This window comes from Cyprinus carpio, chromosome A8 (genome assembly GCF_018340385.1).
Source record: "Cyprinus carpio isolate SPL01 chromosome A8, ASM1834038v1, whole genome shotgun sequence".
Taxonomy (NCBI): Eukaryota; Metazoa; Chordata; class Actinopteri; order Cypriniformes; family Cyprinidae; genus Cyprinus; species Cyprinus carpio.
In genome coordinates, this window is record NC_056579.1 from 21,910,037 (window position 1) to 21,937,685 (window position 27,649).

At 35.1% G+C, this 27,649-nt stretch overlaps 1 protein-coding gene across 1 annotated transcript in view; it reads right to left on the minus strand.

Annotated features, from left to right (window-relative positions):
* LOC109109073 (bone morphogenetic protein 1-like) overlaps positions 1-27,649 on the minus strand; it is a 70,361-nt gene that overhangs the window by 5,600 nt on the left and 37,112 nt on the right. Inside the window, exons 7-19 of the mRNA XM_042762793.1 lie at positions 19,007-19,133; positions 14,412-14,527; positions 12,299-12,401; positions 12,081-12,197; positions 11,469-11,614; positions 10,550-10,745; positions 10,133-10,258; positions 6,678-6,868; positions 5,016-5,196; positions 3,719-3,844; positions 2,739-2,866; positions 1,352-1,565; positions 377-627 (exon numbers count right to left, since the gene is read on the minus strand). Coding sequence (XP_042618727.1) covers positions 377-627; positions 1,352-1,565; positions 2,739-2,866; positions 3,719-3,844; positions 5,016-5,196; positions 6,678-6,868; positions 10,133-10,258; positions 10,550-10,745; positions 11,469-11,614; positions 12,081-12,197; positions 12,299-12,401; positions 14,412-14,527; positions 19,007-19,133 — 2,022 coding nt within the window. The remainder of the gene's footprint in view (positions 1-376; positions 628-1,351; positions 1,566-2,738; positions 2,867-3,718; positions 3,845-5,015; positions 5,197-6,677; positions 6,869-10,132; positions 10,259-10,549; positions 10,746-11,468; positions 11,615-12,080; positions 12,198-12,298; positions 12,402-14,411; positions 14,528-19,006; positions 19,134-27,649) is intronic.

Sequence of the window (27,649 nt, forward strand, 5' to 3'; positions counted from 1 at the left end):
AAACTTAAATTAGGTCTGTTAAATAATAAAGCAATCATATCTTTAGAAGACTTGGATTAATCCACTTGATTCATATGGATGACTTTTACGATCTCTTTATGAACTTTATAAGCATCAAAATTTGGGTGGCACTGACTTTGAATGGAAGGACAGAAATCTCTCATGATATCATGATCTGGGTTTCGAAGATGATGCATGTCTTATGGGTTTTAAAATTTCATGAGCGTGAATAATTGATGACTAAATTAAATTTTTCGGTGAACTATACCTTTAAAGATCACTTTTACAACAAGCTTGACAACCACTTCTAACATGAAATGCAGAAGCATTTTGATGTTTGTTGATTTTATGCAGCAAATCTAAATCTGTGCTTTACCCCTGATCCACAGTAGCGGCCTAGTCTGGGTGATTTGATGTCCGCCCCATCAAACAGCTCCATGTAATCATAGCCACAGTCGGCCTCCTCCTCGATCTCGAAGGTCTGGAAGATGAGCTCCACGCCGTAACCCTTCTCTGCTGTGATCACCCACTGACAGTCTGACGCCCCGGGGTAGTTATTATCACCAAACTGGGCATGAGAGTAGAGGTCTTTAGTTTTCACCTCCGCTTTCAGACGGCCTCCGCACTCTGGAGAAGAGAAGAAAATGAACACGTGAGAAAGTAATTCACCGGTGCATTCAGCATCTCAACATATCACTGTAAATCAATAGTCTCTAGTAGCCAGAAGTGTGACTGAGACTAGCACTCAATGATAGAAACACCTGAGAGTTGCTGTAGCTTACTTGCAATTCTGTTGCGATATTATGCTAAAAATACATGTTACACATTTGGGATTCTCAAACTTTTATGTCAGCTGAACCCTTCTGACTTAAATATTAATTACATGTAAATTTTATGTTAATAATTCAATAATTTTACAAGACATCCACATGTTCACGGTTCTCTAATGTTGGTTAATAGTCAAAATTTGGTAAAACTCTGCATTAATATAAGGTAAAATATAAAAGGCCTATCTCTTAAATACAATGTATGAATATATTAAATATATGTTGAATATGAAATATGATTTTTCTTAAAAATCTGAACTGGTTTATATAACCATCATAAACCATTCAAGATAACAGATAATAATTGTCATTATTTATTGAACTTTGGTGTCATATTCAAAAAGCAATAAGCCATTTAAACCATGTGCATCAGGGATTTTACCATGGCCTGTTGTTAATGACACAAAGTGGAGCACTGCATGGTCTATTACAGCTTATTGTTTTATTAGGTTGTATTATATGAGACTACATGTAATTCCAGTGTTTAGTGGTACTGTTCACTTCATTCAGATGGATGTATTCACCTGCAGTATGGGATGCCTCGAAGCCTTTCTTCTGCACTGAGTTATCAGAGAAGAAGCGGATGAACATCTTGTTGCTGGTGGATATAATCGGTTGAGGTTTCTTGGTGCCGCAGTAGCGTCCAAGGCTTGGTGCTTTCCCATCCCGACCGTCGTAAATCTCAATGTGGTCATAAGCACATTCCAGATGAGGCTCCATATCGAGTTCATTGAAAGCCTGAAATATACAGTTTATATACAGACACTCAATATACCATTATAATGAACAGGAAAACAAGACTTCTTATGAAATTGAGTGACAAGCTCTGTTCCAAAAGCAAGTGAGCTGCTTCGCTGTCTATAGAGACAGCTATCTTCTATGTGGCTGATCAAAAAGAATGCATTTTTGGGTTTAACAACATGAGACAGAGTGACGTGGAACATCTAGAGACGTTCTTAAAACTTGAAATGCTGTGTTTTTAGGATGGCGTATCAAACACGTCCATTTAGTGCATGTTCAGATAGAAAAACAATGGAAAAGCAGACTTGAAATGCGCTGTTTTTAGGAGGGAGTTTGATTTTTGTTTTTTTTTTGTCACCCTTAACTTGTTCCAAACGTGTATATTTTCTTTCTTCTGTTGAGCACAAAAAAAAAAGATATTTTGAAGAATGTTGGTAAGCAAACCAAACAGAGGACGGTATCCATTGACTTCCATAGTATGGAAAAATACTGTGGAAGTCAATAGCCACCGTCAACTGTTTGCTTACCAATATTCTTCAAAATATCTTCTTTTGTGCTCTGCAGAAGAAAGAAATCATATAAGTTTGGAACAACTTGAGATGAGTAAATGATGACAGAATTTTCATTTTGGGTGAACTATCCCTTTGAATCTTGCCTACGTAAGCAGCACAATAGGTTTTGAAACAGAGCAATAGTGTTATAAGGTCATTATCTAGTCTATATGTTGAGAAAGACACAGGATATTAAACAATATTTGTACCCAAACATGTACACGATTTTTCATTCATTGCTACCAGTGATACTTGGTCCCTGATTGGTCAATTGCAGCATTCTGGAGTCAAATGTTCTTGTATAATTATGCTATATGGTATAAATGTGCCAAACAACCCAATTTCCTACATACAGTAGCTGTGCTAGTTTCATGTCTCGTACTAATCCAGACCTTTTCTTCTTAAAATTAAACAATTTACATAATTTAGTTGATTTATTTGTTAATAGCCATGTAATAAGTGAATAATGTACAGTCAGCTGGTCTTTATAAATAAACCGTTTCAGGGTGATGCAAGGTCCTTCTTTACTCTGGGTTTTGTTTTGAACTAATGACCGTCTGGGCTGTACATTACCCAACTATGGTAAATAAGGATGGAGAGAGGTTGGACTATTGCATACTATTTTGATCCGATGTCCCGGGGTGGTGGAGAGGGCCCAGGTGCAGGCCTTCTTACTGGGGTATTTATCTGGCCAGTTGGGGCTGGTGATGGTCCCACTCACGCTGTTCACAACCTGATCACAGCCAGCTGTAAGAGACACCGATAACACGTGACGTCCAACACTCGAAAACACACACAAACAGCCTTATCCTCTCGCTCCTCACATGAGCAAACTCCAGACAATGATAATCAGTGTTGTTTTTGGCACGCATATCCATGCATTTCTGAACCTTCTCAGACAACATTTTCTTTATTTTCTCCCAAGCACTGCCACTCTCTTTCTATTTCTGCCCACAAGAAGAAGGAGTTCTCTAAAAATATCCAGACGCTAGTTAGTGTCAGTGAGCTGAAATCGATGGTGAAGGTTTCTGAGCAGTCGTGCATTAATAGGGAAAATAAAACAACCCGAGCGCTGTGCGTTACTCAGACAGAAAACACGGTGACACTCCAGACATACAGTACATGATTCTGGTGAAACACTTGCCAAAACCTAACTAAGCAATTTACAGATAACGTTTGTTAACATAGGCTAACTAATCTAGGGTGGAAGCTTTTCTTTTATTATATATGTACACCCATGACCACACATCTATTATCTATTATTGTGCTTATTTGTTATTTTTTAATCTTAATAGCTGTGATCACCTTGAACTATCATTTTATGGAAAAGAGCAGCATGAACATTCTTCATTATATCTCATTTTGTGTTTCACAGAAGAGAAATGTCATACAGGTTTAGAACAACATTAGGGTGAGTAAATGCTGAAAATTTTCATTTTTCATCCCTTTGGTAATGACATATTTCATCACTTGAAAATTTGCATATTGTATCATCTTGCTAACATCTTTGAGAGTTTATATGGCCTGTCATGATTTATTGCTTCAAAGGAACACTGTCTCAGTGTATATTCACATATACTGTAAGCATGTGTTTCTCACCTTCCTTGCAGTCATGTTTGTTCTCATGCAGAACGAAGCCACTTCTGCACTGACAACTGTAGCTGCCAAAGGTGTTCACACATTCATGCTGACATCCGCCGTTCTCCTTAGAGCACTCGTCTTTATCTGTCAGAACAAAACACCAGATGTTAGTCAAACACACTCAGGATTTTTTATTTATCTATTTATTTATTTAGGATGATATATTTATTGTCCTCTACATGATATATATATATATATATATATAATCTATATATATATATATATATATGATATATAGGTAATATATAGTAGATTACTCTTTTTATTGCTATTTAAAAAATAATAATAAAAATAACATTATTCTTTTTTAATGAGGAATGTTAAGCTTCTCTAAAATAACTAAAAATAAATAATAAAACAAGAAAACTCTACTTTTCACATTTTATTACAACTTTTAAACAAGACCTTTTAAAATTCATTTAGTATGTGTAAATTGTACAATTTAAATAATAAAAGCACTATTAAGGACAGCTTTTTTTGCTATATATACAAGATAGAAATGTATTTTTCGAAGTTGTAAATCAGACAAAGATTATTAGAGAACGTTTTACAAGAAAATACTATTTCAGACTTTCTAATTCAAAATTTCATGCTTAATGCAGTGTGTTCTTTGTAATGATATATACTATATTCATATATATTATATATATATATATATATATAATATATATATATGTATTATATATATCATATATAATGTATATATATATATATTCCTTTTTATTTGTACATTATATTTGTAATTAATCTCAAAATTAACTGACTGCTAGTTATTGTATTATGTTAACAAGTTTAGGATTATCCAAGTTTTCTCCAAAAAAGTGAAAAATCATGTAATTTTCATCACACATAATATATATATATATATATATATATATATATATATATATATATATATATATATATATATATATATATATATATATAAAAAATACTATATATATATATCAATAAAAGCTACGATCAGATATTTTTTTCCAGGACGTGCTCTCTATCTCTATATCTATATATATAATATATATGATATATCTATATATATATACATATCTATATATCTATCTATACATATATATATCTATATCTATTATATCTATATCTCACATATATATATATATATATACATATATATATATATATATATATATATATATATATAATATATATATATATATATATATATATATATATATGTACTTTTTGTATAATTGTATAATATATATGACACTTTTTGTATAATTTTACAGCACACACTCACCGGAGAAGAACTGGGCCTTGAAGCCTTTTTTAGAGACTGTGTTGTCAGATTTAAACTCAATGCGCATGTTGTTGTACTGAGAAGTGATGGCCTCCGGTTTCTCAGCTCCGCAGAATTTCCCGTGAAGTCTGGAGTCGGCGGACAGACCACTCCTCACCTCAACAAAGTCATACTTACACACCTGCACAGCAGAGAGCAAACCTGAGTCACGGGTCAACATCTACAGAGACCTTTCAACCTGGTCAACAGCATCTTTCTTGTCCCAAAACACAGCATATGGTGCTCTTTTCAGCAAGGATGCATAATAGAGACATTCCTTGTATTGTTTTCTCTTTTGCATGTTTTATTAGTCACTTTTGATAAAATCGTCTGATAAATGTAAATGTTTGACTCAAAAATAAAGAGGAAAAATGACCGTCTCAGTTGTTGTTATGAGAAACTGGATAGATCCTTCATTTAAGTGGCACAAAATGCTCCAAATACTCCACTGATGATCACAGCTTTTCATTTTGATCTCAACACTTTTGCCAATAATAGTTCACAAGCTGTACACTAGTTATCTGGAACAAATGTTGTTTTTGGCAATCAATAAACCTGAGGCCATTCTCACCTCCCTCTATTAAACCAGTGCCAGTATGCTTAAGGAATGCTTCAGGTTCAATACGAGTTAAGCTCTACTGACAGCATTAACACAGACAATATCAACAAAACAAACACAAATCATATTCACAGTAACATGCTTACAATGGAACAAGGCATTCAAGAGGGCTTAAAAGCAGGAATGGGCGACTTAAAGTTTAAAAGAAGCACTTGCATACAAAATGTGTTATTTAAGCATGTAAATCATGCTTTAATGGTGGGGCAACTAATGTAATTGGATGAATATTTGATTAAACGTTACCGACGTATCTCCTGTGGATGGAGTTTGCTCCATATAAACAGTACTTTGCAGATAATGTTCGTTTCTGGTATCCTTTCACATATTGTGCAACGGTTATTTATGTGCAGGTTCATGCCCTATAGACTTTCAGTGGAAGTCCATTATTGTAAACTGATTCGTTTTTGTGGTCATAACTTTCTGTGGTTACTGGCAATATGTCACTGAACCCAAAACATTCCTAGCTTTAATTTATCCAGCAATTATATAGTACGCTATTAATGTGAAGCTATAAAATGCTCAGGAAAACTTGCAGCTGCTTTAAACATGTTTTAGTGTTAGTCTAATCTAGTGGACTAATAGCCATTAAAAAAAAAATTTTAAAAATACCCCGGCTAGAGCCAACAGCCTCATTTTCTTTCTCAAAATCATTATTTAGCACTAATGTAAAGGAGCTGCTGTTATATTAAAGCAATATAACCAGCTTCTATTAAAGTCTGTGAAATTAAAAATAACGAAAGCCAGATGGCAACTCTTTAACAGAACAGTTTTGTTATAAACTACCTGAGTGTTTGTGATAAGCATGCACGAAGCTGAAAAAACTACCCTTCATCTTAACAAACAAATCATAAATGAATTCGTCATGTGAGCTGCACTGGGCAAAACTGCCCTAAGCTATCAACAATGAACAAGTGAGAAAACATGAAGGTAATTTGGAGAAGTCAGTCCCTAAAGCCCTGTGGTGATTCACACCAATCGAGCTGAAATGAACCAGACAAACCCACCCCAAGCTGAGGCAAAAACCTAGTGCTCACATCGTTCCCCTCCGTCTCAAAGACGTCGAAGAGCAGCGTGATGCGGTACTGCGTAGGCGCCACCAGCTGCCAGATGCAGTTCTTGTTGGGTGGATACTCTTTGGGCCAGCCTGGACTGGTGATGGACCCATTCAGCTTGGTGATGAAACCACCACAGGCAGCTGGAGAAAAAGACAACAGAAAAGAACTGTAAGACAAATTATACTAAAGTTTTCTGGAGAAATACTTCACACACAACATTTATTAAAAAAAAAAATCTGATTCCCAAACCTCTTCAGTAACAGCACATGGGCACAACTCTTTATAAAGTTAAAGAAATGTAAAGGAAGAAGCAACAGATATTTCTTCCATATTTTTGAAGAAAATATCTGTTGTTTCTAACTATAGGTTGTGATTGGATAGAAGCAGATCTCAATGTGAGCTTGCAGTCAGTTGTAAGAAAGAAACAAGCTTTAAATGATTAAATGATCAGAGAAGATACATCACCAGAGTAAGGTCTGTCATTTTTCACCGGAAGATCAATTTATGACATTTTGATCAGTACAAAGTCAAAAAAAGAAAGCATGTGCAATTGTGCATGGATGAATCATTCACAATAACCTCAAACAACATATATTTAGAAAACAGATAGGGTGATGTTCCATTTAAGATGGCTTGTTGTGAAATTCCCTTCACATTCTCTTTATACACAGTGTTTATTATGTAGAATGTTGGCTGGTTGTTTTATTTAAAAAGTCTTTTAATCCTTGGCTTTCAACTTCATTTGAAGGCATGCTTGTGTTTATTTAGAGTTTTCGTGGATCGTTCAAGAACCTTTTGAGAAGGAATCAAGATGCATCCACAAATTTTCCCCTTTGATCTCTACCACTATGTTTATATATTTAAAGGGGTAGTTCACCAAAAGTTTGTCATCAAAAGATGATGTCATGAAGGACATCTAAACAACATCAAACCCTACTGACTTTCATTGAAGTATGTGCAAAACAACACTGAAACATTTCTCAACTCATACAGGTTTGGAACTACCTTAAATAAAGGATGACCTATCACTTTTTTTCCCACATGCAAAGCAATTATACAATCATAACAGAGCTCATCTACATACAGATGTCTAATACAGTTAGCAAAAACAACGTGGATTATTCAGGTATAACTCCATTACTGACTATCACTGTCAGGAAAAAACCTTTGGGGGTACCTATGTACATTCTTTACTCATGTAAGGTGCATATTAGCACTTTAGAGTAGTGACATATACCCTTCCGTGAGTAATATGTTCTCTTATGGTACTATTATGCACCCTTTAGGGGTAAAGAAGGTATAAATAAGTGTCTCTTTGAGGATACCCGTCTCAAGCTGTTGCACCCACAAAGGTATAATTTTGGTAGTGTAAAAAATAAATGTAAAAATTTACCACACAGCCCCTTAAAAGAGGGTAACATATGGGAAAACATTTTTTTGTGAAAGTATGCTTACATATTTCATGCACAACACGCCTAGGTTACACAGCGCTCTTAAGCTTTCAATTTATCAAGCTGACCAGCTTGTGATTTGTCAAAACCTGGCGAATGCTACATATGAACTAACAAGAACGGTCCTGTTTTAATTAAAATGCACGGGGAACAACCCCAGGCTTTGTATCTCACCAAACACAAGCAGAAAGATGGAGTAGTTTACTTTAGTCCGGTACGATCCAAATTACCGAACGGATCCCCTACAGCAATTTCCACCGAACACATGCACTTGGGGAGAGATGTTTCCATGGCTACCAGCATGCCATAGAGAAGCCTTTGGACAGCCCTTGCCTTGAAGTTTTAGCTTTGTGTACATTTAAGCCCTATCCGTCTCTATTCCCACAGGGCCATCGTGCAATAAACCCTCTGCATCGCCTGTTCTGTGAGAAAGAGCCGCACAGTCATTATGATAATGTCGGATTTATTGCTGATATGATGATAGCCACCGGAAGGCTGTGCTGGGCCAATCTTTCTTTTATCTAATGGGGAATCATTTTCCGATTGCTCCAGTCTGTCACGATTGAGCCGTTGAGTCATCTCAGTGCACGTCTGAACAAACAGATTTCTGCTCAATATAGCAGCCGCAGGGTACGTGCTGTCCTAGCAACTGCCTCACATATCCAGACATTAGCCGACGATATAATAAGAGACGTTAGCTGTTAGACAACACTTTACCTAAGAATGATTTGACCCTTAACCTGAACTGTATTTTAGTGCTTTGTTCGAGAAGAATATGATATAAACAGATCCAAACTTCAGCATCATTTCCAGCCGCTCGGAAAACAGAGAAGCACTTTGTAAGTGTCGTGTGGAGGAGGGCAAAGAAAGCCAGGCAGGCCTGCTGTCAATGTGAGGAAGGTGCTCTTAACTTGCTGGCAGCCCTAAGCCAATAGCACAAAACAGATGTCGGCGGTATGTCAACAGCGCAAGAAGGAGTAGTAATTAAGAGGATGCAGTAGCATACACTGTCCACTAGAGGCAGAATGAGGTGAGTGCTGCTGGCTGCTCAAAACATGCACTCAGTAATTCTTGCTTCAAGAAAGGTTTCTTAAAGGGAAAGTGTGAATTTTATGTGTTAAAATACTTCTCTTATCTCAGATTACTAAGCCTTTTGTAGGTTTATTCCCTCAAAAAGTCTATTAAACTACCAAATTGTACTGTTTGTTTGAGAACCCTGACCAGCCCAGCAAACACTGGTTCAACCAACGGTGTGAGTTCAGGGCGGGGTTATCTGTTTATTTAACCAGTAAGAAGATAAGGGGAGTGTTCCATTAATTTAATTTTTTTTTTTTCTTTTTTTCTGAATTCCGAGTGATGACATTAGTGGCACAGAAATTTCCACTTCATCTTTAAAAGTTTAAGGTAAACAGAAAATAACACAAATTTACTTAATTTTAATACATATTATTATTATTATTGGAATTTTGAAAAATTATTTTGAGGACATTTGTTGGTTATTTTAAGGAAGGTCAGTCAATCATGTGTAATTTTATTTATATTATTATTATTTCCTTTTAGGAAGATTTTTGTGAATTTGGCCTATGAGCTTTAAAAACTTTGCCCTAAATCTATCACACAGAGTTAGCATTATTTCTTGTGTACTGTAAGACAAATCTATACAAAAACAGAAAATGTACTTGTTATTTTCTGCTGGGACATTATACGTTAGGTTTATGGACATTTCCTTTAAGCCAAAAACACAATACAATGCAATGCAATGCATAGTTTAAATTATGGGTAAAACACCTGTGAAAAATGATTATGGAAAATTCCTTTACATTAACCTATATTAGAATCTTGGGCCCTATTTTGACAGACTTCTCTGAGACTTTTCGATTGCTACCATGCTGCCATAAACAGTTTGAATATGGCATAGGCCTGTATCCAGCACTGAACTGTGCACATACTGACCCTCACAACTCCGTTTGTCTGCAGCCAGCTCATACCCAGGGTCACAGGCGCACTTGTAACTACCGAGCGTGTTGACACAGCGCTGCTCACAGCGACCGTTGTCAGGTCTGGAGCACTCGTCCATTTCTGCAAACAACAAGAACATCAGAGCTTAATCATTTACAGTACCTTGGAGGAGCGATGCTAATATGTGAGGAGATATTTAGTGCTAATATTGTAGGATTAGCATTATCGGCTATATTATGAAAACATGATATCAGGGCTCATCTTTTTCATCATGTTGGTTATTGGTCAAATATTTCATGTGCATTCCTGAATATAAAAAATTTCAAGCTATAACGTAAAATTCTGAGCTATAACGCCAAACATCACACCTATAAAATTTCCACAGCCATAAAGCAAAATAGTACACTTCACCTTTGAAGAAATTTGCAGCAAATCCAGCTTTGTTGACAGACCCATCAGACACAAATTTCATCCAGAGCTGGTTGGAACTGGATTTAATATCGTCGGGTTTGTCATAACCACAGAATCTGCCCAACAGCGGGCTGCTTTCTGAGTTCCCATCTCGAACCTCCAGGTAGTCGTACGCACAGTTATCATGCCTCTCGATTTGGAATGAAAAGGTGAAAGATAATGTGGAAAAAAGGAAATGGAAAAACTAATAAGTTCAGTCTTGTTTCTGTTCTTTCAATGCTTATATGCCATTAAAATTTGAAAGCAACCAGCTGTGACTGTAACCAACCTTTTCATCAACTTTAAACAAAAAAAAAAATTAAATCAACAATCTACAACATCCCTTATCTTCTAACACAAAGATTGGGGATAATAATATAACCCACATGCAACGACTCTCAGAGTCAGCCAGACAAAGTCTAAATGAAAATGAAAAAATTGTATACTCATTTAAATTAAAACAATGCTTAAATTATTTATTATCCCACTTCCATGTTTTACTGTGCATGGTCTGTACAATGAACCCTATCATTATAATGGGCTTCTTTATACATTTAGCAATCCCAGTGAGGTGTTTTTTAATTTCATTTGATTTATTTTAATGATATGAAGTATTTCAAAAATTATAACATATTTTTTTACAGTTTGTTAATATTTATTTATTTCATTTTTATAATTTTTTATTTTTTTATTGTTAGTAATTTAGTAATAAAAGTAATAAAATTTGTTTTCATTATTGATTAACAAGTTGCAGCCAAAGTCTCCAGGGTAATGTTTATTTCTAGATATACACTGTCTTTTCTTGTTTAGGAAACACTCTAACGTTATAACAATTAATTACATGCTAATAGCGCAGTAATAACAACTTTTTCAATCATACCTCAAAAGACTGGAAGGTAAGGCCTACATGGTAACCCTGAGCAACAGTGATCTTCCACATGCACACTTTGTTAGGTCTGTAGTCATCTGGGTAATTCGGAGACTGAATTTGACCATTGTCTCTCTTTACCTCCCCACCGCAAATAGCTGCAAGATAAAATGATTACAACACAAACATGAGTGTAAAGCATGACAATTACTTCTTTCACAGTGGAAACTGCTGGAAACAGATAATGTTAGGTGTTCACCTAATGGAAACTCTCAGTAATGCATAGGTCAGCTATGGTTGGATTTAGGTCTGTGGGGCAAAACACTCATTACGAATGAATTTGGCAATGTTTTCTGTTGACGTTATTTTGAGCACTCTGGATTTGCCATAGATTGTAGCCAGGAAATTGCTGCTGGTTTTGGGATAATTTTACTCACAACTACTTCTAGCTCTGTCGACATAAGAAATGCAAGGCCAAAGCTGCAGTTGCAAAATATTAAATGTATGAATGCTTACCTAAAATGTCAATTAGCTATTTTTTTTTTTTTGACATTATCTATACATATTTATGGTTATAAATGTTTATAACATTTGATAGTAGTTGATTTGATTGATAGCTGGTACCTTCATAAACAGCAGAGAAGCCCTTTCCCACCCAGTTGCTGCTGCTGCGAAACTCAATCCACAGGCGACTGTCTGTAGAGATGATCGGCTCCGGTAATTTATCCCCACAAAATCGACCTGTATACAGAGGTACAAGCAAATAATTCAACATTAATGAACAATCTTCACCTTGACTTTTTCATACTGTTCTTCTGAAATGTCAGGTGTTCATCTCAAACCTTTCAACGGTGCTTTCCTCCAAAATCCATCTCTGATCTCCACATGATCATACCAGCACAAATGACTCCGGTATAAATCCATTGATGTAAAGTTCAGAATGATCAGGGAAGAAAATGTAGTAGTGTTACTGGAGGAAAGTTGGAATCTGTGAAAGTCTTAAATGGTTACTCCATCCCCAAAATGAAAATTTTGTCATTAATCATCAAGCGATAAGAAAAAATGAAAATTTTGTCATTAAACTTTATTTGACAATTTGTCTCCTCTGTGTCTCTCCGCATCACCGTAGCGCCATTTTGGAGAATATCCGCTAAACGCAAACTGCGTATGCTATTCTGTGTCAGCCGCGACACAAGGATGCATTTTCTACGTGTATTTACACTTTGATTTGAACAAAAACAGCGCATCTGTGCAGCGCAGCTAACACAGAAGAGCGTACGCTGCTTGCGTCCAGCTCATATTCTCCAAAATGGCACTACAGTAATGCAAAGAGACACCGAAGAAATAAATTGTTAAATAAAGTCATTTTTGTTTTCTTTGTGTACAAAAAGCATATTTGTCGCTTCATAACATTACGGGTTGAACCAACGATGCCAGATGGAGTATTCTGACGATGTCTTTCATACTTTTCTGGACCTTGACAGTGTAATTTACTTGGCAGTCAATGGGACAGTCACAAGCCTCCCGGTTTTCACCCAAAATATCTTAAATTGTGTTCTGAAGACGAAAAAAGCTTTTAGGGGTTTGAAACGACATGGGGTAAGTGATTAATGACAAAATTTTCATTTTGGGGTGGAGTATCCCTTTAATAAATGCAAATGCAATGATTTTCAATTCTGAAATCCTCATTTTAGACAATCTACTTGGTAATTCAAAAAAGAAATGTGGAAGTTATGTCAGATTTGTTAAGAAGTCTTTTTTAATCTGTTCTTTTTTTTCCCAATTCAATCAAACCATTTTGCAGCGTATAAATTACTCCCTGTAATCAGGATGTTTGTTTTAGAGTAAAACTATATAGCGAGAGCCGTAAATAACCATATTTGACAGAATATTTTCTTCAATCAAGCCTTTAAAATTGTATTACATTGTGTGTATGTATGTATGTATATGTATATGTATGTATATATATATATATATATATATATATATATATATATATATATATGTGTGTGTGTGTGTATATATATATGTGTGTGTGTGTGTATATTTATATATATATATTGAAGTTGTACTGTGTGAAAAACAGATAACTGGAGTATTTTTTACAAGAAAATGCTAATTTGTCTTTCTACGTCAAAAAATTCACGTTTAATTTAACATGTTATTTGCAGTATTGGGGAAAGTTACTTTTAAAAGTAAAGCAATTACAATATTGCGTTACTCCACAAATTGCAACCAGCTATGTTTACTTTTGGTCATCTGGATTTGCTTTATTTTTTAATGCCCCAAAAAAAAAAAAAAAAAAAAAAAAGTTATATTGTTTTTATTATTGTTGACAGTTTTGACACCTTTAGTGGAATTAGTGGAGTTTATGGGTGTAGGGATTGAGTTTGTGCCTTTGCACCTCAATTTCTTTAAACACAGGGACAGGTCAGTAAATAAATGGGAAAACAAAGTAACTTGTGTTATGTATTAGAAAAAAGTAACTCTAAAGATAAAGTTACTTTACTAGTTACTTGAAAATGTAATCTGATTATGTAACTCACGTTACTTTTAATGCGTTACCCCCAACACTGGTTATTTGCCATTTCTTTGTTATTAATTGTGAAATTTACTAGCAATTTCTGGGTAAAAACTGTTTCAACATCAATTTCTTTCACTGTAATCTGAAACTTTGAAATGTGGTAATGTATGTGAAAAAATAGTTGAAAATTTGTTTGTGGGAATCTCTGGAAACGGCTTTCAGTAATGACTCAAAGAATCAGTGAATCAGTTTTTTAAACTGGTACATTGAAAAGAATTGGACAAACTGAGTGACCAAAATGAACTGGACTTCCCAACTCTATGTGGAAACAATATCACAATTTAGTCAATTCCATAAACATTTTATAGGCCTAAAATAGTCTCTCACAACAGCTAATCAGAGCGATTCATCAGAGCTTCTGCTGTCTTCACCTTTTCTCCAGGTGTGACTGAAATTCTCCATATGCAGTGCATATATGCTGAATAACCATTCGGAAAACCAGGAGAAGAGAAGTTCCCACTGCTCTCCTGCAAACTGTCTCCACATCCTAAGAAAGTCAGACAGAAAGAAAGGTCATGAGCTGTTGGTGTTCAAGAAGAGTTTAAAAAGTGAACAGTTCATTATCATAAACAAGATGTGATCAGTTACACAACGGCCCACAGAGACAGTACGCTGCCTGTATATAAAACATTGCTGTGTGTCACAGAACACAACAAACACAAAAGACCAAGAAAAAGTCTGGACTGTTTTTCACAGTGTGCGCCTTGAGCACTTTCATGTTACGAAGCACATCTGCTTCTAATGTTACACAACTGCCTAATATTCACAGCAACGAGCAAGAGAAGAAAATAAAAGTGAAGAAAAATTCTAACTAAAAGAGTTTTCATTTATGTGGTGCTGCGTGGAATTAATGAAACAGTTCACAGGCAGTATACTGTATTAAATGAGCTGGGTAATTAAACGCTCTGGTGGTGACTGGAAACACACATGGCAAAGCAGCATAGCTTCATTAAATATCCAAATATCAGCAGTTTCATAACATACTCATAAGACGTAACATATGTAATGGATAATGTACAGCCTGCTTTACATTGGGATCCTGATAACTCTTTCTAAATAAATAAACAGACATGTTTGATGTAGTATAATTATCTATAATAAAAAATAAAAACAACACATGATTTTTGTTAACCAGACTATCATAAAAAAACTAAACTAAAATAAAATAAACTAAAATAAATACTGCTTACAGCTGTTCATTCAAAACAACGAAGCATGCACTCATGCAACCATTTACAACAAATTACAAATATGAATGCCATAATGTAAACATTGCCAGAATTCATCAAAAGCTATCGTTTAGCATAAATGACAGTATTCAATGACTGAGAACTGCACAAGCCAGTTGAACAAGGCTGCATTTTACTATGAATTAATTTTAATAAAAAATTTGAATGAAATAGAAATATTTATTCAATCATAGACTTTTGAAGATTTATAATCATGTTAGGCCACATCGTGTTTTTTTATTTTTTATTTATATTCAGTCTGCAATTAAAATTAAACAGTTCATGGGCTGGATACTGCATTAAATTAATTGCCTCATTAAATGCAAAAATGCCAACAGTTTCATAACATATTCATAAAATGTAGCATGTAATGGATAATGTACAGCCTGCTTTACACTGGGGTCCTGATCACCTTTTCAGGGTGATTTTTTGTGAGCTTATAAAATGACAACATATAAATAAATAAAAAGCCAAACAAACAAACAAACATTAATCTGATGTAGTACACTTATATAAAACAAATCAAAACAACATCAATAATGTACAGTTCTAAAAACAAATGAAATGAAATAAGACTTTTTGGAGGGGCTGAACATAACTTGGTTAAAGTTTTTTGTGGGCACGCAATACTTTCTCGTGGGCACACAGTAGTTTCTTGTGTACATGCAAGTTTCTTGTGGGCACGCAATACTTTCTCGTGGCCAAACAATAGTTTCTCATGGGCATGTAATACTATCTTTTGGGCACACAATAGTTTCTCATGGGCATGCAATAATTTATCGTTGGCACACAATAGTTTCTCATGGGCACACAACAATTTATCGTGAGCATGCAACAGTTTCTCATGGGCACGCAATAGTTTCTTGTGACCACGTAATAGTTTCTTGTGCACATGCAATAATTTCTCGTGCGCACTCTATAGTTTCTTGTGGGCATGCAACAGTACCTCGTTGGCATGCTATAGTTTCTCGTGGGCATGCTATAGTTTCTTGTGGCCATGTAATTCTTTCTCGTGGGCACACAATAGTTTCTCATGGGAACGCAATACTTTCTTGTGGGCATGTAATATTTTCTTGTGGGCACACAATAGTTTCTTGTGGGCACACAACAGTATCTAATGGGGATGGAATAGTTTTTCATGGGCATGCAATAATTTCTCGTGGCAATGCAATAGCTTCTTGTGCGCATACTATACTTTCTCGTGGTCATGTAATACTTTCTTGTGGGCACACAACAGTTTCTCATGGGCACGCAATAGTTTCTCGTGGGTACGCAATAGTTTCTCATGGGCACGCAATAGTTTCTAGGGGGCATGCAATAGTTCCTCATGGGCATGCAATACTTTCTTGTGTGCATGCAATACTTTCTCGTGGGCACGCAACAGTTTCTCGTGGGCACGCAACAGTTTCTCGTGGGCACGCAACAGTTTCTCGTGGGCACGCAACAGTTTCTCGTGGGCACGCAACAGTTTCTCGTGGGCACGCAACAGTTTCTCGTGGGCACGCAACAGTTTCTCGTGGGCACGCAACAGTTTCTCGTGGGCACGCAACAGTTTCTCGTGGGCACGCAACAGTTTCTCGTGGGCACGCAACAGTTTCTCATTGGCATGCAACAGTTTCTCGTGGGCACGCAATAGTTTCTCGTGTGCACGCTATAGTTTCTCGTTGGCATGCAATAGTTCCTGGTACACCTGCAACAGTTTTTTTGTGGGCTCGCAATAGTTTTTCGTGGGCATGCAATACTTTCTCATGGGAGCCAGCAATAGATTCTCGTAGAGCACCCAATAGTTTTTCGTGACCACGCAATTGTTCCTCATGGACATGCAATGTGTGCTACCCATGAGAGGGAGGAGCAGATGACTACCAGTACACAGAAGAATGTGTATTTATGTGTGTGTGGTTCTGCTGCTAGAACCTTAAAGAATTTCAGCCATCTTAGTCAAATTTTCTGGAGTTCAAGGACATGAGGAGCCTATGCAGCATCAAGGAGGATCTTGAAAATTTTGGGGAAATTCCAACTTGCAAGACGACGACAGGAGTATAAAAGACTGATGAGCCGATTGCTGCTTCGTATACTGGGATACTGATACTGTCAATACCCCCGGTGCCTAGAAGCCCAGATCAGGACAAGACAAGAAACCCAAAGCTGAATACAAGAAGCTGACTACACCTTTAACCTTCTAACTTGAGAATAATAAATTATAAGGTTAAAGGTGTTCAGATCAAAGTACACACCACAAAATAATTTTTTATGACCTTAAATTTGATAAAAAACTAATTTAAGACATTTTAAGAGCTTTTAAGTACTTATGGTTTAGTCATGTGATTGCTTGAAGGTTTAAACTCATTCACTCTTTGGTTCTGTTTTTTTAACATTTCAGTAAAGTTTACATGGAAAAAATTTTGACCCCCTTGTACTGCGTTTAGTTGTTGTATACTAGAAAACAAGTGTTCTCTCCTCTGTTTCATCAGGGAAAGAAGACAAATTACAAACTTCCTGTGCTTGACCAGTGTTTACTTTGTCTTCCCGAGCTCGGGAGTCATGGAGACCATCACCAATATACCGCCCCACATCAATTGTGGATGCCATGTTATTTCCAGACAAATGGGAGCAAATGTCACTGAATGACGCTAAAACTGTTTTAGATTAGCATTTTTGTCTTGCTTTCCATGAAAAAAATATCTAAACATCCTTCAAACAAGGCAAATTCACTTGAAGCGTTTACTTCAAAATGTATTTGTTAAACATAACTCTCTCTAGATAGAGAGAGAGAGAGAGAGAGAGAGAGAGAGGGGTATAACACATTACTAAGCAATTAATTACTATAATTTAATTACTTTTATTTAGAAAAAGTAAAGTAATATATATTATTCTTTATTTTTCTGTAATTTACAGTAACAATCAATTAATTACTAATTAATACTATTTATTGTTAACTGTTAAATTAATTTTAATTTAATTTCTACTATTATTAACTGTTAATTTAGTTACAGTTAATAATAGTAGATTTATCATCCAAATTTTACATCTAATGATTAAATGTATGTTTATAATATAACCCTATCCCTTTAAATACTTTGGTCAATTTATGCAATTTAAATTATTTATATGAAAGAATTAAAAGAGCTGTTTCATGTCTATCATTTTATTGTCAACTGGTTGATATGGGATTTAGAAAGTAATTACTAATACCTAATGCAATACTTTTTAAAAAGAGTTTTTACTACACTAATCTAATTACACTGTTGAAGATTTAATTAGCAGCTAATAATTAATTACTTTTTTTAAGAGTAAGAACTTACCCAACGCTCATTTCTCCTTTCACCAAAGGAACAATCCAAGACAATCTAATCCACTAAAGAAAAAAACTAAATCAAAATATATTGTCTGAAACCAAAATGCCTTAATATCTTATTCAGTTTTCTTAATATATATAACTATTTATTTAGTTTTAAGCACATTTAGATGTATTACCGGAAAACAAGACAAAACACTGATAAAGAACATTTGTTTTTTTTGTATGATGTTGCTGTCCAGACCTAAATACTTGTGAAGTTTGCAGTCAGACATGTTTTCCTGGTGAGCTTACAGTTTCCAATGACCCAGATTTTCTATCTTCATCTTCTTTTACTCTTGTTGAGTCTGACAGGAGCTTCTCCGTATTTATACAGGAAGATGATGATGTGACAGTTTAGCCTTCTGTAATTCTATACGGTTTATATGTGTAATTTTCTTACTTGGACACTTGTAAAGTTTGCGTGCCTGTGCGATGTCTCCTTTACTCAATCTGGTCCTCTGACCGATGGGTGGCCGAACTCCGTTCACATCATATCGTGGCAGAATGGTGTCCAAAAATATCCCTCTGTCAGGAAAAAATAAAAATAAATAAAAATAATCACATAAAGACACATAAAGACTAATCTGTCTAGTTATGTTAATCCCCATTCACTATCTCTTGTTTCCAGGAATGTCTAACACAACTCTCCACAACCACACAAAGAGTCATGGGTACTTGTATAAACAAATGCTATCTCACACTTTAAGATACTCCAGTGGCAAGTTTCAGCATACAGAATGTGACGGCAAGGACTCGATAGGCTGTAAAGTCATTTGTGGAGCAGACAACAAACCAAAGGGAATTCAAGCCAAGCCGTGTCATCCATGAAAGCAGTCATGAAAGATGCAGCCTTTGGCTCGCCTGTTTTTCTGTTGTTGTTTTCTTTGTAACACTATACAATCTTTAGTCTCAATATTGAGAGCGTTGCTTTGGTCTGCAAAAATTCCATGGCTGAGATTCAGCATTAGCACGTATTATTTGAGTCCAGCGCTGCAGGTGCCATAATCTGACAGTGTTTTATAAAGCAAAAATACAGACAGATCCGTTCCATATGTACATAATTCAACTATAGTGTATATGGACAGTGTTGGGCAAGTTACTCTTTAAAAAAGTAATTAATTATTAGTTACTAATTACATTTTCAACAGTGTAACTAGATTACTTGACTAATTAATTTTTCTAAAAAGTATTGTATTACTTACAAGTAATTACTTTCTAAATCTCATACCAACCTCGGCCAGTTGAACAATACAAGGAAATTAAAATACAAAGTAAAATAACAATCAAAAAACATTAGATCTTATATTTTGATGTTAAATCCACTATTGTTGTATACTGAATTGTCCAATATTCAACACAATATTTAATTCAATTATACCAGAGATAAAATAATTGAATTACAGTAATTAATTACCTAGAAATGCATTTCACCCAAAACTGCATTTGGAATTTAACAACGTGAAAGTGAACCCTACGAGCACTTCCTGTGACAGGTTTGGTTGACTTTAGAGAGATCTGACATTGTTTATAATGCAATATGCAATGCAAATATAATTTGTTATTTAATACAAAATTGTAGAGTAAAGTACAAAAATTTACACACCGAAACAATGAAAATGCAATGAAAGTTTTAATTTAGTCAAAAATCGGAAATTAAAATAGTTTTAGTAATTAAATTTGGTAGTCAGGTCATGTTCTCAGTTGATTAATTAAACTAGTTTTTTTTTTTTGGCAGAGATAATTCAATCGAATTAATGTTACATATTGCTACTCTATTGATGCAGAGAAATGAAAATTCAGGGCCGAAATTGAAAATTCAGGATGCACTTGGCATAAAACCATAATGAAAACACATTTTACTTAATAATCAATTAATGAATCAAATATATTTAATAATCAACATTCCTTTCAAGAGTGTTTTTGTTTTCATAGCTGACTATCGAGTTTATGGACTTTGAATGTCTTACCTGAGGTAAATGTAATGTTACATGACATAATTGTTTATAAGTGATTACATGAGACATGATACATTTCAGTAAGTTTTTTTTCAGAATGCTTTCTGATGTTTATTCATGTTTATTTGGTGCCATAACTAGTAGTAAAGAAAGAGATTATCGATTCACATGCCGCTTGAACTGATGCAAAACCACATTTATTGTTTGTATTTTGTGACAAAATTTACAAAATTTGAAAGCTGAGACTTTGTTTCATATTAAAGCAGAAAGCTTATTGTGATTATTGGATTGTGGGTGCGTTAAAAATAATGATTAGTGAAGTTCACGCAACAGAAAAACAGCACAGACTAAAAGAATGATCTTGAGATTTAAGAATCTATATCAGTTATGATTAAACATGAGAAATTTATATTGTTAATCCAGAACTAGCATCCACACAGCTGACGTGATTTTCTGTTGGGAGTTTATCCACACTTTGTCAACGGATGCTGACACAGTCAAACACGCCATCAGAGAAGCACTAATTAAATATCTCTGTTTCAGTCAGTGATTTCGGCCTTCCAAAACTTTTTCATCCGAAAGTTCCCAAATCCAAAATCCATGTTTTTGTTGCTGGTATTTTCGGTTGCAGATCTTTTTATTGTAGAAATTTCGGTGCATCGCTATACACTAGCATAATTTTTTGTCACAATGAAGTGCGTCCACATTGCTGACAGATTTACATGTTGTAGCTTATTCACAACGTGAACCAATTATAAACAGTCAAAATGAGTTATGGAAGAAGCTTATGGCTTATAGTAGCATATGTGTGGCCTTTTCCAAACATTTCCAAAATGACTTAGCTTGTTTTGTTTCAGATTACTTGTTACATAGTCTCAGCCTCAAACATCATGTCTGATGCATATGGAAACACTTCAGGAGTTTCGAAGTCGTCATCGGATTGGTTGAATTATACAGTATTTCCGGGAGACATGCGTTCTCTAACATTCCGCATGGAAACAAAGATGCCGTGCCGCCAAAACCCCTCATGAAAGAAGAAATCCATTGTGTTTACAACTGTGACGACGAGCGCTTATCAGGATCAACTAAACGCTTGATTCTCTAAAGTATGTGAAATATTTAAAGTTTGCGGAATAGAATCTTTAAAATACGTTCAAGAGTTTTATTGCGGCGACATTTCCCAGCCCCGAAACGTGACGCTGAAAAGAAACGAACTATAGCTGGGTTTCCATCACCCTGCTTTTATGCACATTTTGAAGTATCGCATCAGAATCGAGTGATGGAAACGTTGAATTCCGAATAAAAATGCCTTAATTCGAAAAAAAGATTTTACGCTCACTTGAGGTGGCTTTTGTGTTGTTGTTATGGTCATTCGGAAATGTCAGAGCAAAGTTTGTCATCAAAGTATTTCTGTATAATTGCCTCCCAGAACTGTTAAATGACTGCATTCTGGATGAAGGTGACTGAAACCCAAACAGTCAGCAGCACCCACCTCCGAAAGCAATAACCGCATTCATTGTGTTTCGTCTGCTTGTTCTGAGGTGCAAGTAATGATTTTAGGCCTTATCCTTAAAGAAAATTACTTTAGCTTATATCTCAGTAGCTTCTACCTACTTTTCTTAGTGATGTATAGTTCCAGTTTAATCAGGAAGTGATGATTTTCCTTTTGTTCTCTTTGACTCGTTGGATGGAAACGGTGAACTTCGTTCGCAAATGTTTTGTGCTACTTGGGCGGATATTAGCGCAGCCGCAAATGTTTTGTGCAATATTGCAATTTTGCACATAAGTTAAATTCGCAACTTTGGATGGAAACCCGGCTACTGATTGGTTGTTTGTGGTGTGGGTTTGGCGAACGAAAGATGCCATGGATTCCATGAATCTTCAGCCATCAGTCTGAAGGTCTGGCTACGCAATACTAACTGTAACATTACAATTCTTTTGCGAGACCGGCCCGGACCACCTCTGAATGTGGTTTAAGGGAGCAGATCACACACTTTTCCAACCCTGGAAAAATACAACTGTGTTACATCAAACCAATCAAAGGGAGTCTGGATGAAGATGACTGAAACCATAATAAAAACCTCAAATGGTCTGATGATTTTACAGCACTGACAGAAAAACAATGACCTTTCCTGGGACAGTCACTAAATCCAGTAGGCCTGAGATAGTGACCATTAAACTAGCAGCCGACAGAATTGACTTTGCTTGAATTAGTTTTCATTGGACTGTCAGTAGAAAAATGACCTAAATTCATGTTCTACTTGGCCACCTCACATGGATGAATTAAGTTCATGTTCTACTTGGCCACCTCACATGGAGCAATAACGTCCTGTGTGATGTCACGGGACTCCTGATAAATGACCTAAATTCATGTTCTACTTGGCAGAGGTGTTCCTTTAAATGTCATGACATCATGAGAGCAGCGAGTAAATATGGAAGGGATTTGATCTTTTTATCACATCTCGTTCTCCAGTCCTACTAACTCTGACTGAAAAAACATTTGCCCAGTTCAACAAAGAGTGATTCAGTATCAAAACCTGTCTGTTTTCTCGCCCTTCTTTTCGTGCTTTGACACTCTTTGCTAGTTTATAGTCGCGCTTTTCACTAAGCGGCGGCCAGCGAGGGTCTGTTCATTTGTTTGTTCCCATGGGAACCTTCCAGTCAACAGCAGGCATGTTCAAATAGGGAAGGATGGCCTTTCCAGAGCTCAACTACAACCTTTATATGAGAGAAATCAGCAGAGAAATGCAACCCACATTTCAAATAAATAAACAGTGCTGTGATTTAAATATTTACTGTCTGCAGGTTCAAATCAAACAAATCAAAGACACTTAAAGCTACAAGAGACAACATCATTTTAATCAAAAGATAAAAACTACCATATCTGTGAATCTCATGAAAGGTGATATTGAATGAAAAAAGTGATTTTTTAAATAAATTTTTTTATTATTATTATTATTATTTATTTATGTTTGTTTGTTTATTTATTTTTCAGTTGGCAACTTTTTGGTGCATCACTTCTTCTAAATTTAAGTTTTACATGTAGTTTTCTGTAAAAGTGAAGACATTAAAGTGCCTCTATTATGCCTTTTCAAATATTACTTTTCATGCAGTGTGTCATGAACATAACTATCTGCAAAGTTGTGAAGCCGATAGTGCACGATAAATAAAGTTATTGTCTATAAAAATAAAAAAGGCGTCGGCTATATTTGTATAATAATATTCCAATATTCACAGTAGTAATAATAATAGTTTTGTTCAAATTTAAATAATTAATACAATATCATAATCAGTAGTATTTAAAAATAAAAAAATTATATATTTGAAAAAATAAAAATATATTAATATATTTAACATTTTTATATTAATGTTGTTTATATTTGACTGACAATAAGGCATATTTTTCCTCTCCAAATTTAAATGCAATAAATAAATAAATTAAAAAAAAAGAAATAAACAATATCATTACAGTTACAGTAATGCAAAAAAATAACAACAACAATGTACACACACACACACACACACACATACACACACACACACACACACACACACACATATACATACATACACACACATATATATATATATATATATATATATATATATATATATATATATATATATATATATATAGTTTTTTATTTCTGTCAACATAAAAATATTATGCTTAATACTAATAAATATTAATAATTATAAATATGTCATAAAAATAATGTTACAATGGAAATTAACTTAATGTTCTTCAATAAGCTTAATTTTATTTAGGTAAAATAATATTTGTATCTTTTGATTTTGTGGTAAAATGTGACCTGGGCATGTTTTTGTAAGTTTCAGCCTTATTGTGGGTCTGTGAGTACAGGGCTGAACAGTAGATGTGTGGGTGAGCGCTAGCGTTAGCGCTCGCTGGTGTCATCTCACACTCAAGACATACTGCAAGCTCTTCATTTGCTTTTGGCTCAACTTGCCAGTACCAATTTCAAGAAGAAAAAGCTCTGTGAGCAGGGTGGGTGGAATGGGGGCCAGGAGACAAAGGAGAAGGTTGGAAAACATGCCCCAGACAAAAAGCTAGGAGGTTCACCCGCTTCTCGGGGAGAAAAGTTTAGGGAGAAAAAAAAAACCTGAGGGAAGGCCATGAAATCCTCCCAATACAAGTGCAATAAAAGAGCCTGTCTTCCCATGGAGATTTACAGTACGAGTACTCTTCAAACACAGCAGGAACGATGGGAATAAAGACAACAGGACAGTGGACAAACACAGAACGCAGCGACTGTTAGCTTCTCTCAAGCTGCTGCGAGCTTTCTGATGTCCTTCTGGCAAAGTCAAGATGCATAAATCCATGTAACTTACCTTTTAATTTCTGGTATAACTGAGAAAAAATCTGAGGGTCAAGAGAGGAGGAATACATGATAAAACTCAGAAAACCCAGAGGCTTCATGCATACTGAATCTAGTAATTTAATAATCATGGGTGGGTCTGAAACGAGAGGAAGCCGTGGATGAGTTCACCATGTCATCTATATGTGCTCTGTGCTATACTTAACTCTGAGTTTTCCAGCCCACTCCCAGAGGATGGTTTACAGACAAACCAGTCCTTGTAATGTCCTTGCAAATAGACGAACAGACTTCCATCTTCACTGCACCTCTCACAACAATATCTGGAAAATATACTGCCGTTCAAAAGTTTGGGATTTTGGTTTGAAAAAAAAAATTAAGTCTCTTATTCTTTCTTTTTCAGGATTCTTTGATGAATAAAATGTTAAAAAGAACGCCATTTATTTAAAATATTTTCTAACAATATAAGTCTTTACTATCACTTTTTTAGCAATTTAACACATCCTTGAAGAATAAAATTATGAATTTCTTTCTAAAAAAGAAAGATGAAATAACTTACTAACCCCAAAGTTTTGTGGTATAAGTATATTGTTTAAAAAAAAATTATTTTAATTAAATGCTGTTCTTTTTAACATTTTATTCATCAAAGAATCATAAAAAAATTATAGGTTCCAAAAAAGCAAACAAAAAAATAACACTGATATCAAATCAGTATATTAAAATGATTTTTGAAGGATCATGTGACACTGAAGACTGGAGTAATGATGCTGAATATTCAGCTTTGCATCACAGAAATAAATTATAAATAGGAAACCACTATTTTAAATTGCAAATAATAATATTTAAAAATAAAAAAATAAAATAAAATAAAATTATGCTCTTAACACAAATTTGCTCTTTAATACATTTAGCAATACTAGTTTAGCAATAAATAAATAAATAAATGTCACTTGTTTTTAATAAATAATATGCTCATGTAAGGTAAATTGTATGTATTCTACCTAATAACATGGAAACTGTAAACAAAAACTGGAGCATGAACTAATGTTTGACAAAACAAAAACCACACTCAGACAGACACACAGAGAGAAATCTTCCCCTCACAACACTGCAATTTCAGTATTATGAAGAAATTTCTATTCTTCCTAGAACCCTACATAAACAAACTGCAATTTGTTCCAAAAAAAAAAAGGTGATATGTACGCCAAAAGAGAATAGAATAGAGCAGAGGAGGACAAGGAGAACAAAAGGAGAGGAAACAGATGGTTCTCATATAGACGTGTGTTTGCGTGTGCCTTGACTCATGTTACGCTCGCTCTGGGAAACGCTGGCTGTGGGCTGTCAAAACTAGTCAGGAAAAACTTTTGATAAATACATGAAATGGGAATACCATTTTTCAATCCCATCAGCAAACCCTTGAGGACAATCCAAAAGTTCTTGTAAAAGAAGATGGAGATAGCAAGTCTAAGACGTCTCAATCTACAGCTAACATTTCTTATACATCACATGTAGTGTAACAGTAGTGTTCCTTCAAAATTAAATAAAGAATAAATCCAATATCCAAGAGTTGATGGGAATGAAAAAATGTAATCATACACTAGATTATATTCCGGTAAAAACAACACAAAGCTCTATTCATTTCTTATGTCGGTTTAAGTCATGCTATAGTTTGTTATATGAGAAAGCAAACTATTCTGGTGAAAAAAAGAAAAAAAAAAGAAAGCTGTGATCATATATGTCATACATGTCCGCTGACTCTTTGTTAATTAAGAATAAGCCTGAATGGGTGTTTAAATTGTTATCTTCTAATGATTAATCGTGCAGCTCTTGTTTGCCATACAGTTAAACTGTTTTTGCAGTTTGTATGAACATAAATAGATTTTTTCAAAGAGTGTTAAAAAAGGCAATACTTTCTTCTTCCAGTTGGTGGCGCAACTGTTCTTCCTTGACCCATATCAGCTACATCAATGTGATCAGCCGAAAAGGCCAAACAATTGTGTGTAGTTTAATGTGAATCACACAATGGATGTAGAAGATATGAGACACTGCCTGTTTACCAGTCAAAAATGTCTGACTTCCTGTTGGGTGGAGCTAATGTCTGTGGTGTGAAAGTTGTCCGACTTGATGAGATCTATATTTGTGCAAAGCTTGGTGAACATAGCTGAAAAGGGATGCACTACAGATTTCCCTGATTATGCCCATATTCTAGGTGACGCTACAGAGCTGACCATGCATGCACATCTATGAACCTTTGCCAAGCGATTAAAAGAGATGACTCTGACGAGTGCACAAAGGATCATGAAGATTAAAGCATGACAAGTACCTCAGAAGACATGATTAAACATTAAAAGGATAATAATGTTTAATGTGTTGTCAAAAATCCATGAATATTTAGAATCAGTAATTTGTTGTTGTTATTAGAAAAACATCTGAAGCAATTTAGAGAAAGAGGAAAAAGTTTGCTAAAATGTCTTACTTCCTTCCACCAGTTGGTGGCTTTACAAACGTTACCCACACTAGCCACATCAATAAAATCAGCACACAAATCTAAATAAGTGTGTCCAACTTGAAGTAAATCACATGATGCACACAGAAGATAAAGGACACTTCCTGCTTCATGGTTTTGATGCTTATTTATTGCATCACCTTGGCAACATCGTTCGAGATATCAAAAAATCCTCCACGTTTTAACATCTTCAATGTCTTGGCATTGAGAGTACCGAAGTTTGGTGCCATTTACATGGATCCCCTATA